Source organism: Papaver somniferum, chromosome 3, assembly GCF_003573695.1.
Source record: "Papaver somniferum cultivar HN1 chromosome 3, ASM357369v1, whole genome shotgun sequence".
In the NCBI taxonomy this organism is placed as follows: Eukaryota; Viridiplantae; Streptophyta; class Magnoliopsida; order Ranunculales; family Papaveraceae; genus Papaver; species Papaver somniferum.
Genome location: NC_039360.1, coordinates 144,949,841 through 144,964,352, shown reverse-complemented (window position 1 = coordinate 144,964,352; position 14,512 = coordinate 144,949,841). Strand labels below are relative to the sequence as shown.

The window sequence follows — 14,512 nt, the reverse complement described above, 5'->3', positions numbered from 1 at the left end:
ACTGGAACCTAAAAAATCAACATACCCACAAATCAAAACCTAGGAAATCATCATACCCTGATAAAAAAACATCCCAAATCAAAAAAATATACTTCCGTATCAACATATTAGTTATTTTCAACCTTTTAAAAGAAACAAATACAAAAAAAAAAAAAACATGCAAATGAATTAAAGAACAAATACAAACCCAATACGTCAAATGAAAAACAAATTTCAATCAAAGTATCAAACAAATAGATTCAAAACAAAAGAACATAAACTCTAACAATAAAACAATTCAAATCAAAGAACATCAACCCTAACATTCAATTGAATCATGTAATGAAATTACCTTTCTGGAATTTTACGGTGGTATCGAACTGAATAGTGGAGGTGATTTCGATTTAGTGGTGAAGTGAAGAAGGAAGACTGAAGAAGAGAGGAAAGATAAAAAGAAACGGAAAAAAAAAAGCGATTAGGGCTAGTTAGGTTAGATTTTTGACTTATATATGAAAATTGACGGCTAGGACTAATAGTTGGGAGATCTAGGGTTAAGGTAAGCGGGTGGACGGGTTGGTTCGGGTGACATAAGCTGCTACCCACAACTGACCCAACATATGGTGGGTTCAGATGTTATCACCCATAGTCGACCCGCGTCTAGGTGGGTTGGGTTGGGTGCGGATATTTTTCGGCGGGTGTGGGTTGGGTCGGTTTTGTGCGGCCCTAGACTCGCATTCTACAGCGAGTCAGATGAGTCGGTGCAGTCCAGCTCAAACGCGAATGAAATTGTAAAAATACGGGATAAAACCCCACTAATATGGGATTAAACGTTAATTTCTACAATGAAATTCCAGAAACCATTTAAGACACGGGTCTAATCCCAAATTTGCGGGTCTTTGTTTACCAGAAATTTCAACGATAATTTCGTGATGCAAAATCCCGCTAGAGACTTGCTCTTTGTGAAAATCCACCCATTTCTTCTCTTCATTTTCTTCATCTACTTCCTCTGTTTTCTCTCTCTAGATTTGTCTCTGCAACTCAGAAACCGAACATGAATGAAGAATACGACGTAATAGTTCTTGGAACAGGTTTGAAGGAATGTATTCTCAGTGGTCTTCTCTCTGTCGACGGACACAAGGTAAGAAAAACATAATCTTTTCCTTTTTAGAATATCTATAGGTTGCATCTTTTTAGAGTTGCCTATCGAAAATGAATATGTTTTGGTTAATATTTCTTTTATTGCATGTAATCGATCTTAGATTTTTTTATTTTTTTTTTAATTTTTTTGGGTGAGATCAAGTATGTATATGTTGCGTAAGCGACTAATTGCATCCTTCTGGCTTTATGTTTTGGTTACTAATACGATCGGGTTGCCACCGACTAATGACATCCTTGCATTTCACCTTTTTTGAGGATTTTCAAGTTTTTTATATTGAATGAATTTTTTGGATTAGGTACTGCATATGGATAGGAATGACTACTATGGAGGAGCGTCGAGCTCGCTTAGTCTCAATCAGGTATATGTCAGTTAATTTGTCCATGGAAGTCACATTTGTCCTTGGGCACATATTCAGCATTTATCTTTTTTTGTTATAGCTTTGGAAGAGATTCAGAGGAGATGATAAACCACCAGAAAGTTTAGGATCAAGCAAAGAGTACAATGTTGATATGATACCCAAGGTACGTCCCGAACTTAGATTCCATTCCTTGACTTTATATTGTAGTTATATATACATATATGTGAAATTTCGTTAAGGTGTACAGGTCCCTAATCTTTTCGAAGATTGTCAACATTCCTGTTTGCGTTCATCTTTTGAATTGAATCTTTAATTATTAAGTCCTTTTTCGGTATCATGTCGTGCATCTGTTCATGTTATTGAAATTAAATTCATTCTTGTTGTTTGTTGTACGTAGTTCATGATGGCTAATGGTGCTTTGGTTCGAGTTCTCATACATACTAACGTTACAAAGTATCTCAACTTTAAGGCAGTTGATGGTAGCTTTGTCTACAACAAATCAAAGGTAATTCAATTTCTTGGTGTTTTGGATACTTCGAGGCCTATTGCGACCTACTAGATTCATTATATAGACTCACTAGACATAATTGTTATTTCAATGTCAGATTCACAAAGTACCAGCTACTGATGTTGAAGCACTGAAATCCCCATTAATGGGGTTGTTTGAAAAACGCCGTGCTCGAAAGTTATTCATTTATGTACAAGATTACGAAGACAATGATCCAAAATCTCATGAAGGTCTGGATCTCACAAAAGTCACAGCGTGGGACCTTATCCAGTATGTTACACCTAAACGTTCTTTTTTTTTTTGTGTCCAGCTGAAGCTTAACATGCCAATGTCAACTTGTCTGGACATGTCAACAAATCGAGCTTTTCTGATACTTGAAATTTTGGTTTTGATGTAGAAAATACGGGCTAGAAGACAACACAGTTGACTTCATCGGCCATGCTGTGGCACTCCATAGAGATGATAGCTACTTAGATGAGCCTGGATTGGATTTCGTAAAGCGAATGAAGGTGAAATTCATCCTGTTTTTAGTTTTTAGCATAAACCACAAATTTTCCATCGTGTCCTCCAGTAAACTAACATTTTGGCCTTTCATTTTGAAAAGCTTTATGCGGAATCTTTGGCTCGTTTTGAAGGTGGGTCCCCATACATATATCCATTGTATGGATTGGGAGAACTACCCCAGGTTGGTTTTTCTCATAGTATGTGGGTCTGAGATATGATTCATTCTTGTCTTCTTTATCCTCTTCTTATGTGACTCGTGATTTGCAGGCATTTGCTCGTCTTAGTGCAGTTTATGGTGGTACCTACATGCTAAACAAGCCAGAATGCAAGGTAAAATTATTGGAATGTTAGTAACTTGCACTTTCTTCCCAAGCTGACTACTGCAGGATCATGTTTCGTCAGATGTTAGTTACCAAACCACTGGTCTTACTCGAGAATTTGACATTTTCCTGCTGATTCATTCCCCTTGTAGTACTTCTCTACCTTGAAGCGTATAAATAATGTGGTGATGGGTTTACAGGTAGAGTTCGATGAAAACGGAAAAGCCATTGGGGTGACATCTGAAGGAGAAACTGCAAAGTGCAAAAAAGTTGTATGTGATCCTTCTTATATGCCTGACAAGGTAATGTTTGACCAATTCTCTAGAAATATACTTACTGTTGTCTCTTTCAATCTGCGCCTCAGCCCTCAGTGATTCAAAACGTTAGAATTCTAGTTTATGCTTATCGCAGGTTCAAAAGGTTGGAAGGGTCGCTCGTGCCATATGCATAATGAGTCATCCAATTCCAAACACCAGTGATTCTCACTCGGCTCAAGTTATCCTTCCTCAGAAACAACTTGGGCGTAAATCAGACATGTAGGCTCCACATTTCTTATGACACTCTAGTTCTCAACAAACTATTACTTTTACTTTTTGCTTCTCCTTATCAATACGGTATTGCAGGTACCTGTTTTGCTGCTCCTACACTCATAATGTAGCTCCACAAGGGAAATATATAGCTTTCGTTTCAGCAGAAGCAGAGACTGACCAACCTGAGGTAGAATTGAAGCCTGGAATTGACCTACTCGGTTCTGTAGATGAGACATTCTTTGATATTTATGACATATACAATCCCACAAACAAAGAAGATGATGACAATTGCTTCATATCCACTGTAAGTAGACAAGTCATTTTCTATCTAGACATAAAAGATGAAGGGATAGGATCCTTTGTGATCTTCAAGGGTCGTTTTCTTACACTGGAACTGGTATTCCCTACAGAGTTATGATGCATCAACACATTTTGAGTCTACAGTTCAAGACGTCCTCGCAATGTACCATAAGATAACTGGAAAGGTATGCTTTAGCTATTCCTCTTCAGAATTACAAGGCTCATAATTATTCTGAATACTCTGATTTTTTTACTTTGTACAACCAAAGAAAATGAAGAGTATCCATCATTAATCTGTGCGTTTGTTGGTTACATTCATTAGGAGGTTGATCTTACCGTGGATCTCAGTTCTGCCAGTGCTGCTGCTGCCGAATAATCAAATTTTATGAATCTCCTCAAAACATAAGGATCTCCAAGAATTACAATTGTTTCCCGTATCATTTTTTCTTCGTCATTTTATAATTGTTGAGTCTTTTCATTTGTGATGGTCTGCGAACAAGTTATTCTTTTCATTTGGTGGAATATGCTATGAAACCGGCATTTCCTTCGCATTGGGAAATTGGTTTTCAGCTTTGTAAGTGCAATTAAATAAGTGAAAGACTGCATTTGAATAAGAGCTATATTCCAGCAACAAGACCATGCCACGACAATCATCAGGCAATATCAAAAACCAAACTCACAACAGGAATCTGCACAAGACAAACTCAATATCGTAACGTCGTTTTTCTGGATCATTGGAATTGATCCTTCATAGATATTGTAATGGGAAAATTAGGGGGAGACCCAAAAATAAATAATATTCTCATTGTCAAGCTCATAATTAATTTTGGGTACCGTGACACCCATAATTATATGAAATTATTAAAAACTTCTGCATGACGGATTATGCATCTGCATGACGAGTTATGCATCAGGGATATAATTGGTAACTCAACTTGGACATAACATATTTAAAAATCCGCCACTTGGAAATTTACAAATTTTATATGGTTGGAAATCTTTTAAAGAGAGCTACGCAACGAGTACAAACAACAATATCAATTTTTTGTTTTTCATGAAAAAATCGGAGGTGATCATCGTTTTAGGCAAAATTTTCGAAAACTTGATACATAACCATTATGCAGCCACCAAAAAGGATGCATAATGCATTATGCAGACGCATAACGAATTATGCAACCATTTTCTCGACTGCATAACAAATTATGCATCTGCATAACAAAGGTATGCATCTATAACAAGTCATGTACCCATTGTTTTGGTTGATTTTAGTTTGTACATAAAAAATTGATGCATAATGCAGTATTTATCCATATTTACGGATGCATATCAGGTTATGCATCTATTTTCTCGATGCATAAAAGATTGTGCGACAATTTTCTAGATGCATAATGCATTATGCAGTCATATTTTCGGATGCATAACAGGTTATGCATCCATTTTCACGACTGCATAACATGTTATGTAGATATTATTGTAGGTGCATGACAAGTTATGCAACCTTATTTTTTGTTGGTTTCAATACTAACAAAAATGTTGTTGTATAACGTACTATGCAATCATTTTTGGGACTGCATAACACGTTATGCAACAAATTTTGTAGATGCATAACAGGTTATGCAACTGTTTTTAGAGTTGCATAACAGATTATTCAACCGTTATGGACAACAACAACACCAATACATTTGTAGCTTTCCAACCAAGAACACCTATCCCTTTATTTCATCATCTTTACTTATACTACCATCAATACTTCTTTTTCTTCTGGTAATGCTGTGAATTGTATACGTTAAGTTGAAGATCATCGTAATGGAGGAATATTTACTAAGAGCAGCAACTAATTGGTTTGATGGGTCAAACAGAAGATGATGTCGAGTTAGTAAGAGAGCTTTACTGCCATATACAAACCCATGATATCTGTGCCATAAACCTCCTTATCCTTGTTCATCTCAGGCTTCTAAACCACACCCTGAGTCCTCAAACACAACCGCAAATCATCCCAACAGTACACGGCTTAGAATGCCATCATATATGCCTCCTATTATTATATCTCCTTCACTGACTCTCTGTAAATATTCATCAACATCCTTGGAAAACAGCTGCAAAGAACCATAGCAACAATACATATCTTAAGACTGAACTTCAGCTCAACATACAACCAAAATAAGTCCCAGACTTGGTCATTCCAGCCTCATTCCTTGCTTGCCTGAACTTCCCTTTATTCAACAGCTCTACTTCCGACGTAGCAGCAACACCAGCTCCTTCGCCTGAGAAAAACTTGACCAAACCCTTACAAACTTGAGCCACACCGCTGTCAATACTAATCCAATTCGAATTCCTGTAAACAGTTCATCATTTCAGTTGTATAGAAGCAACATTTTACTGCTGAAATATCAGCTCAAATCGAACCCAGTTCAGCTCCAAACTCGGCTGCAAAACCACCAAAGCACAGGCACATCTCCTTTTCTTGTTGCAATCGAAGTGCTCTCAGAAACCCATTGCTTCTGCTCATGAACAAATCTCAATTCCACTGACATCTTCACCAAACAGCAACCACCATTTCGATACCCAAATTGACCTGCAAATTGAACTACAACCACCAGAATACAACTTCTACTCAGGTCCAACTATTGGAGATATTGAGACAGCACTATCGGTTACAAGTCATCACCAGCAGCAACACAATGATGAATCCAGTGACATGAGCATCTCAGTTTATTCTCTTCCTCAACTGCTCAAATACTAAACCCAGTTTCATATTTCTTCACTTAAAACCCCCAATTCACAACAGCATCAGATTATCTTCTAACCCTTGAAGTTCATCTCAACCACCATTTTTCTATTAATCATCTGTTTCTCAAATCGCAGCTTTGAACTAAAATTCATCACCATTTCCATCTGAATCTCAGAAGCAGATTCAGAATCCGAGCTTCAATTTCTGAGCAACTCTTCTCTTTTTCTCGATCTGTAGCAGCATCAATTTCAAACCCTAGATGCAGCAACATAGAAGAGATTAATCATAAACATTAACAGCATCACCATCTTCCAGTTCTAACTTGATTTCTTCATCGAAGGCAACGACAACCCCGGCTGTATAATCTGCTGGTAACTTGATCGAAACACTAAACAACCCATGAAGATAAAGGTCTTGTGAAACAAATCTTTAACCTTCACCAGAGATTTTAATGATTACTTCATAGTTGAAGGAAGAGGAAAAAGAACTGAAGAAGAAGTGTAATTCGACCATTAAAACAGACGAAAACATAATTTTTTTTTGAAATTGTGGGTTTGAAAATAATTTTTTTTCCAGAAAATGGGTGCGGGCCTGTAGTTTTCTGAGCGTGGGTTTCTCAGTGGAAAAATCTGGGAGAATGGGTCTCCCTGTAGTTTTCACTATTGTAACATGGCATGCAATTCTGAGGAGGTGGGTTATAGTAAAAAAAAATAAAATCTGTGTACTGAGTGTAGAAGTTGTTGAATCATTTTCTTTTAGTAGAACTATGAAGCATTTTGAAAAAGCGAAGGTCTAACAACCACACCCAATATTTCGCTTAGGAAATCTGTATGGACAAACTCCAATATATTTCTAAGAGAATCAACTAGACAGTCAAACTCAATCAAGGAAAATGCATCCAAGAGTTATATCTCAATTTCTCAAATAAATCTTCAATCGAACAGATAGGAATCTGTGAGCCGGATCAATATGATAAATAACTAGAACGGTACCGAAGACCAATGTTCAAGTGTCAATCAATTTATATCAACAACCAAAGGTTGGATTATCTAATTGATTGAACTACGCACAACCTGTGATATTTCAATTGTATAAAAATATAATGCGGAAAAGAAATAACACAGACACCAGAAATTTTGTTAACGAGGAAACCGCAAATGCAGAAAAACCCCGGGACCTAGTCCAGATTTGAACACCACTCTGTATTAATCCGCTACAGATTCTATCCTACTACAAGTTATCTTCGGACTGGAATGTAGTTGATCCCTAACCAATCTCACACTGATTAAGGTACAGTCGTGTTCTTTACGCCTCTGAATCCTAGCAGGACTCTACGCACTTGATTCCATTAGCTGATCGCACACACAACTAAGAGTTGCTACGATCCTAAGTCGAAGACTTGATAAACAAATCTGTCTCACACATAAAAGTCTATTGAACAGATAAATCTGTCTCCCACAGAAATACCTACGAATTTTTGTTCCGTCTTTTGATAAATCAAGGTAAACATGAATCAATTGATACACCAGACTTATATTGAACAACCTAGTAATATCAATCACCTCACAATGATCTTAATAGTATGGTAGCGAAACAAGATATTGTGGAATCACAAACGATGAAACGAAGATGTTTGTGACTACTTTGTATCTTAACTATCGAAGATTGAATCTCAAGCAAATCTTAGAGAAGATAGTACTCAATACGATAGAACAACGTAAGATCAGAACACGCAACTAATAGCTGGGTATGGCTTCAGAATCCCAATGAAGTCTTCAAGTCGTTAACCTAACAATGGTTTTAGAAAAACCTAGGTTAAAAGAGAATCGACTCTAGTCGCAACTAGTATCACACATGAGGTGTGAGGATTAGGTTTCCCAGTTGCTAGAGTTCTCCCTTATATAGTCTTCAAATCAAGGTTTGCAATCAACGTTACCTTGGTAACAAAGCATTCAATATTCACCGTTAGATGAAAACCTGATTAGATTCAAGCTAATATATTTCAACTGTTAGATTGAACTTAGCTTGTTATACACAAATGAAATGTGCCTTCATTTAGATATGGGTAACCGTACCTAAACGCGTACACTTGGTTGGCTCAATAATAGTTAGCCGAAGTTAGCCATATGAACACTTTCATATTAACCTTGTTCATCTTTATCACAACTAGTTCAAATGACTCAAATGAAACTAGTTATAGAGTTGTTCAATTGTTTATATTCTCATAGAAGTATACAAGACACAGTTGAAGCAAAATCGTTTTTGATTCATGAACATTATAGCCATGGTTTGCAAAATATTGCATTCCTTATTATATAAATGTATTTGTTCACGAATAATCGATTTTAGAACTTAACCCACTCAAGTATGCAAACGGGTACGCATACTTAGAGTTCCGGACTTGGTCTGTCCGCCAGTATGCAAATAGGTACGCATACTGTCGTTCACGACCGAACTCATTGAATTAGTATGTAAACGCGTACGCATACTAATTTCCGGACTTGAGCTGTTAAGTCAGTACGCATACGGGTATGCATACTAAGTCCTCGGACTTCAACTGTTAAACCAGTACGCATACAAGTATGCACACTATGGTTTCTGGACTTGGAGTAGCATGCAACAGTTAAACTCCATTTTTATCATTGAAACATTATTAGAAGACGGGAATATCCATCGCACACAAACTATTAGCTTCAAAGCAATTTTCAAGTGATCAATAGATCAATACGAAACATTCAGAGTCTACATCATATGACTGTCTCACATAAATCATGTAAGATGCTACCAGGCGATTTTCACATGATCATCTTTTGACTTTCGTTAAGAATAAAAGATAAACTTGGCTAAAGCGAAAACTTACCAACATATATTTCGAGAAATATGTAAGCGAGTTAAACTCAGCTCGAAATATCAAATGTGTATAAAATAAAGTCTATATAGCTATACGACTTTTGTCTCAATAGGAGATATAATAGAAATAGACTTCTGAGTGATAGATGAGTTCAAGTCTCCACAAGCTCCCCTTAGTAGTTTTTTGTCTTCAATCGATGAACGCCGTGAAGTCTAAAGCTCAACTGTACATTCTATCATAATCCGAGACATAGTTATAAGTAGATTAGAAATCAAGACTTATAGTTTTGGCAACTAAACTTGACAAACAAGCTTGAGATAGCAATGCTTGGAGTTCGACCGAGCATTTCTCTAACAATGTTAGTGATTACTTGATTGTTATATTTGTTTCCACTGAGCACTCATTTGGGATGATGTGCTCACATAATTCCCGCTTTCAGTTTCAGAGACAGATCATGATGATGAACGTTCTGGACTTGAAAGCTTCAAGAAGTTGAGTCTGTTAGTTGGTTAGCTTACGCTATGCATATTTTGTGTATATGTTTGATTTACAAATCAACACATTATTGTATATGTATCATTTGAGGAGTTCTTCTATGTAATCTCATATAGGGTTTTAGAGTTGGATTAATCTTTATTCAGAACGTACACTGATGTCCTTAAATAGATATTTTAGATCCTTAATGTCTCAGAATGTATATTGACTCTTAGGTTTCTAAGTAGCTAGATTTTGGGGCGCTACAACATAGTATCAGATCTCACCATTATATCTTCTTAAATGATAAACATTAGATAATAGCTACTGCCAGTTAGTGAACTAGATTAATTTAGAACTGGGTTAGGTTGTGAGATAAATCTCAATCACAAAATTATACTGAAAACTACAAAAAATAATGAACTGAGTGATTGATTGATTTGTGCAACATGATGATTTGCATGTCTCTTTTTTTGTGTCTATAGTGTTAGAGCATATCTCGGTTGCATCCACCAAGCGTTGGTATGTCAAGTTTAGTTGTCATATTTTAGTATCAAAACTCATATAAAGTCGTTTGATTAATTACTAGAGTCAACTTCGTTTAGGTTAGACTAGAAAGTCATGGAATGTTGAGACTTACAAGTATTACTCTGAAGACCTGGATAATGTGAAGAAGTAACGACTGCAACGAAGATATCATCCTTCCACTTGAGGTACATGTACCATGACATAATTTTTCACGAACATGTTAAGTATATGTACCTAGTACGCCTACTTACCATGTCGATTAATTTCATATGCACATAAAATTATTTCTTCGAGATAATTAGCATTTGAATAATATTTTAAAAGCACCATAGACATATTTGATCACATAATTGTGACTCGAGCTAAGTCTTAAATGTTATATGAAAATGCTCAAGCTTTTAGTTCACTTGGCTAGTTTAGACTAATCATTCATGAGCGTGGTCTTTGTACACGGTTCAGTTACGGTTCATCATAACCAGAGTGTATATCTGTTATGTTAATCAGATTCAAAGATTCATCTAATGGTGGATATTGTTTGCTTGGTCCAAAACTATCTTAGCTTAAACCTAAAGCAACCTATGTTTTGAATGTCTGTAAAAGGGCAACCTCAAGCAACTGGGATATTTGAATCCCGACACTACTTTTTGGTGTATCATAGTTGTAAACTAGAGTCGTCATCTTCCTAAAACCCTTTTAGGTTTTAGCGACTACAAATACTTCATAAGGATTCGTGAATCCAGGTCCAACTATTGTTTATCTTGATAAATCGAGTATCTTGATCTTCATAGGGACTCGTCTCAGACTTTGTCGATTCCATTTTAATACTTGTGAGGTGAATAATAATCTAGGCTTCTCTTAGGGAAGCATAAGTCTGGATTTTGAGGTTAGATAGACTTTGTCTATTGCTATCGATTTACAGTCTCACCTTAATTTACGATCAAAAATAAAATCACGCATATAAAGTTATCAGTGGGAGGGGGGGAGAGATTGGTTTGAAGTCTTTAATTGAGTTGAAGCAACTCTTAAGCTGTAAAGAACATCGGCTAAGGGAATCATTTGCGCGGAGTTCCCTGGGATTTAAGAGACGTAAGGAGCGCGACTGTAACCGAATTGATGTGAGGATTTAATTCAGTATCAACTGCATTCCAATCCGAAGTTAATTGGTAGTAGGCTAGTTCCTGTAGCGGCTTAACACAGTCTGGTGTCCAATCTGGACTAGGTCCAGGGGGTTTTCTGCATTGCGGTTTCCTCGTTATCAAAACTCCTGGTGTCTGTGTTATCTTTTTTTCCGCACTATATTGTTTATTTTTATAATTGAAATATCATAGGTTGTTGATTAAAGTTTTTGAGAGTCGTTGTAGTAAATAGGATTCGTTTCAGACTTGTGAAGGAAATGGAATTTTTAGATTTAAAAAAAATATATATATACAAAAATATTAACAATGGGCGAGAGGTACTGGGACTAAGGATTTAGCCGAATTCACTACACAAGGTTCATTCATAAATTCTTTGACAATTTAAAACTCAATAAAATTAACATGGACTCTGATTTTGCCAAGATAGATTCTCAAAACATCGATTGTAAGTCCTAAGCATGATGTATCAAAACACCTAAGCTAAGCATACATCATCAAATTAAATAACAACCAATTAATTCAAATCATATATCAATTTTAAATTAATGCAAAAGTCATAAAAAAGAATAAAATAAATTTACCCGTGTATGAAATTCACCCTCCTCCATCGTCCCAGTGTTGGGTTTAGCTCATCATGATAAAAACACGCTCAAAATATTTATTTATTTCTCAAATGGTGTTTACAATGAAGAGAAGAACAGAAAATGGTGTAAAACTGTAATCTGCGACGCACAAAAAGCGTCACAGAATGAACGATAAAAAACAAGTGCTGCTGCTGTTTAGACTGCACTGCGACCCACGGCTGTGCATCTTAGACACTATTGATAAACCACTGTCCTTGCGAGTCTGTTCTTCATGTTCTTGGTGTTCTTCATCATCATCAGCAGCAGAAATATAGTTTCATCAACTCTTGATTTCTGCTTCTCTGGACCTTCTCTCGACCCCAAACTCTCGACACCCATTCTCTGTGATACCAGAAATCTATTTATACTCCTCAGCCTCATTTAATCACGCCATAACTCAAGATAATTCTCTCTTTACTCGGCTTAAAGAGAAAATAGTTTTTGGATATTTTCTTCCTTTAATTAGCTCTCCACGCGCTGAAATGATGTATAAACACTCCAAACATGATCTTACACGCTGTAGAATTGATTCAACACTCTCCAAACACATGAGTACACGTCTAAATTTGATGTGATCGTGTGATATTCATTTCTTGAACGTGCTTCCTGATTTCTTGATTGCGATGATTCCAGCCAATTATGATCGATCCTAACACCCAAAATGTCTTCCTCTATCCATATCACAAATACCCATTGAAAATCAGAGGTTTAATCGAACTCTAACTCCTCCAAAAATCGATCGACCCAACTGCCAGTGAGAAGAAATATTTTCACGCCTTTTTCCAAAATTTGAATTATGAGAAGAAAAGTGTCCTCCCCCTAATCCTGTACGGGTGTCCCTTTAGCAATTTGGGTGGAAATAGTAATTTTGGGGTGGAAATAGTAGTTTTTCTGGGTTCCTCCGGTACATTTCTGGGACGCTTCTGGTGCATTTCTGAGGTGCCTCCGGTACATTATCCTGGGGTGTAAAACACTACTTTTCGAGCTCATTTCGCCGCAAAGGCTTATTTCTCTAAAAACATCTACAAAAACACAAAATAACACAATAAGTACTTAATCGAGTCTAACAATACAGAATATTGAGAACAAAATAGGCACATAAATGCGTCTATCAAATACCCCCAAACTTATTATTTGCTAGTCCTCGAGCAAAACTAAAAAAAAAAAAAAACGAGTTAATCTCGGGAGGGTTCACCAGAGGTGTGCCCAAAAAACCATTACTCCTAATTGGTCACAAGTATCCAAAGAGCTATGAGGACATACATATTCTCAACCTATCTCCAAGTAAGTAGAATGCCAGAGAAATTAAAGGTGTCAGCTCTAAGCTGACTGAAGAAAAGGGGAGACACATCCACACGACTGCTAGATAAAGAGATATCCGCTACACGGCTAGATAAACATTGTAAGATGCGTCCGCTGCTTTACAGCTGGATAAGATTAGGAGAGAGATAAAAATGAGAGGGACATCTGCTACATAGCTGGACTAATTACGTGTGATGAGTTAAACCAGTGCTAGAAAGATCTTGTGCCAGATTGAAAGCAGACTAACAAAGCAACCAAAATGCATCTTTCTTCGGCTCTCTCACAGTGCTCAGTAGAAATAACGTCTTCTTCGGTCTTCAACTGTTGATGATAAACTCTCGAACCTCATAGAACCTTGACAATTAACTCTTCTCTTCGATTTCTTGCTTGACTTATAAATTTCTTCTTCCCTATGGCCTTATTGAACAAAAAGAACGTAATGATGTTTCATTTTATTTATTTATTTATTTTTTCATTCATTTTTTTTTTTTTTGATGAACAAAAAATTACAAGACAAAAATTTACATGGCCATGAGAGAAGGACTTTCAAAACTTGGATCTTCGCAACTTGTAATGTCTTGGTATCATGGATTCTAACAACTTATATCATTTGCTCTTATAACTTCAACTTTGATTTTTGAATTATTCTCTTCTATTGTTGCTTCTAAACCTAAAACGTCTTCAACTTTCTTCATAGATTTTGATGTCGCTCCGCTTGTTGATGATGATAAGTTTATACTGAGAGAGAATCGGAATCCAGTAACTAAGACTACATTGTGAGGTTGCTTTGTCTTTCTGGCATTTCCCTGACCTACTTGCATTTCCATCATGTATGGTTAGGTCCATCACGGTTACACTCTAAAAGGAACAAGTTCTCTCCTGAATCTCAAGGATCTCAATGTCTTTTTCTCTAATGTCTCAATAAGTTGTTATCTCTAGCATTCCAATTTCTATCTTTTCGGTGAGAAACAATATGTAAACTTAGCTAACCGTATACCATGTGACGCTAGAAGTTTCAAAAGTGCAACTAAAAAGTTTCTCCCATACCCCCAAACTTAAATCTAACATTGTCCTCAATGTTCTAAAGATAAAATTAAAAGCATATGAACAAGGAGAAACTGTTACCATTTGAAGCAAAAGAGTTAAGGAAAGATATTACCGTGTCGCATGAGATTGGGTTACCTCCCAAGAAGTGCTAAGTTTAAAGTC

At 36.4% G+C, this 14,512-nt stretch overlaps 1 protein-coding gene across 1 annotated transcript; it reads left to right on the top strand.

The window, feature by feature from the left end:
• The first annotated feature begins 887 nt into the window (after nt 1-887).
• Nucleotides 888-4,272, top strand: LOC113357611 (guanosine nucleotide diphosphate dissociation inhibitor At5g09550-like). The gene is made up of 13 exons (XM_026601054.1): nt 888-1,117; nt 1,434-1,496; nt 1,576-1,659; nt 1,894-2,001; nt 2,102-2,274; nt 2,402-2,513; nt 2,609-2,689; nt 2,776-2,838; nt 3,029-3,130; nt 3,240-3,364; nt 3,452-3,662; nt 3,769-3,843; nt 3,981-4,272. Exons 1-13 carry the CDS (start codon nt 1,031-1,033, stop codon nt 4,032-4,034), a joined length of 1,338 nt encoding a protein of 445 aa, XP_026456839.1. The 5' UTR covers nt 888-1,030; the 3' UTR covers nt 4,035-4,272.
• The last annotated feature ends 10,240 nt before the right edge of the window (nt 4,273-14,512 follow it).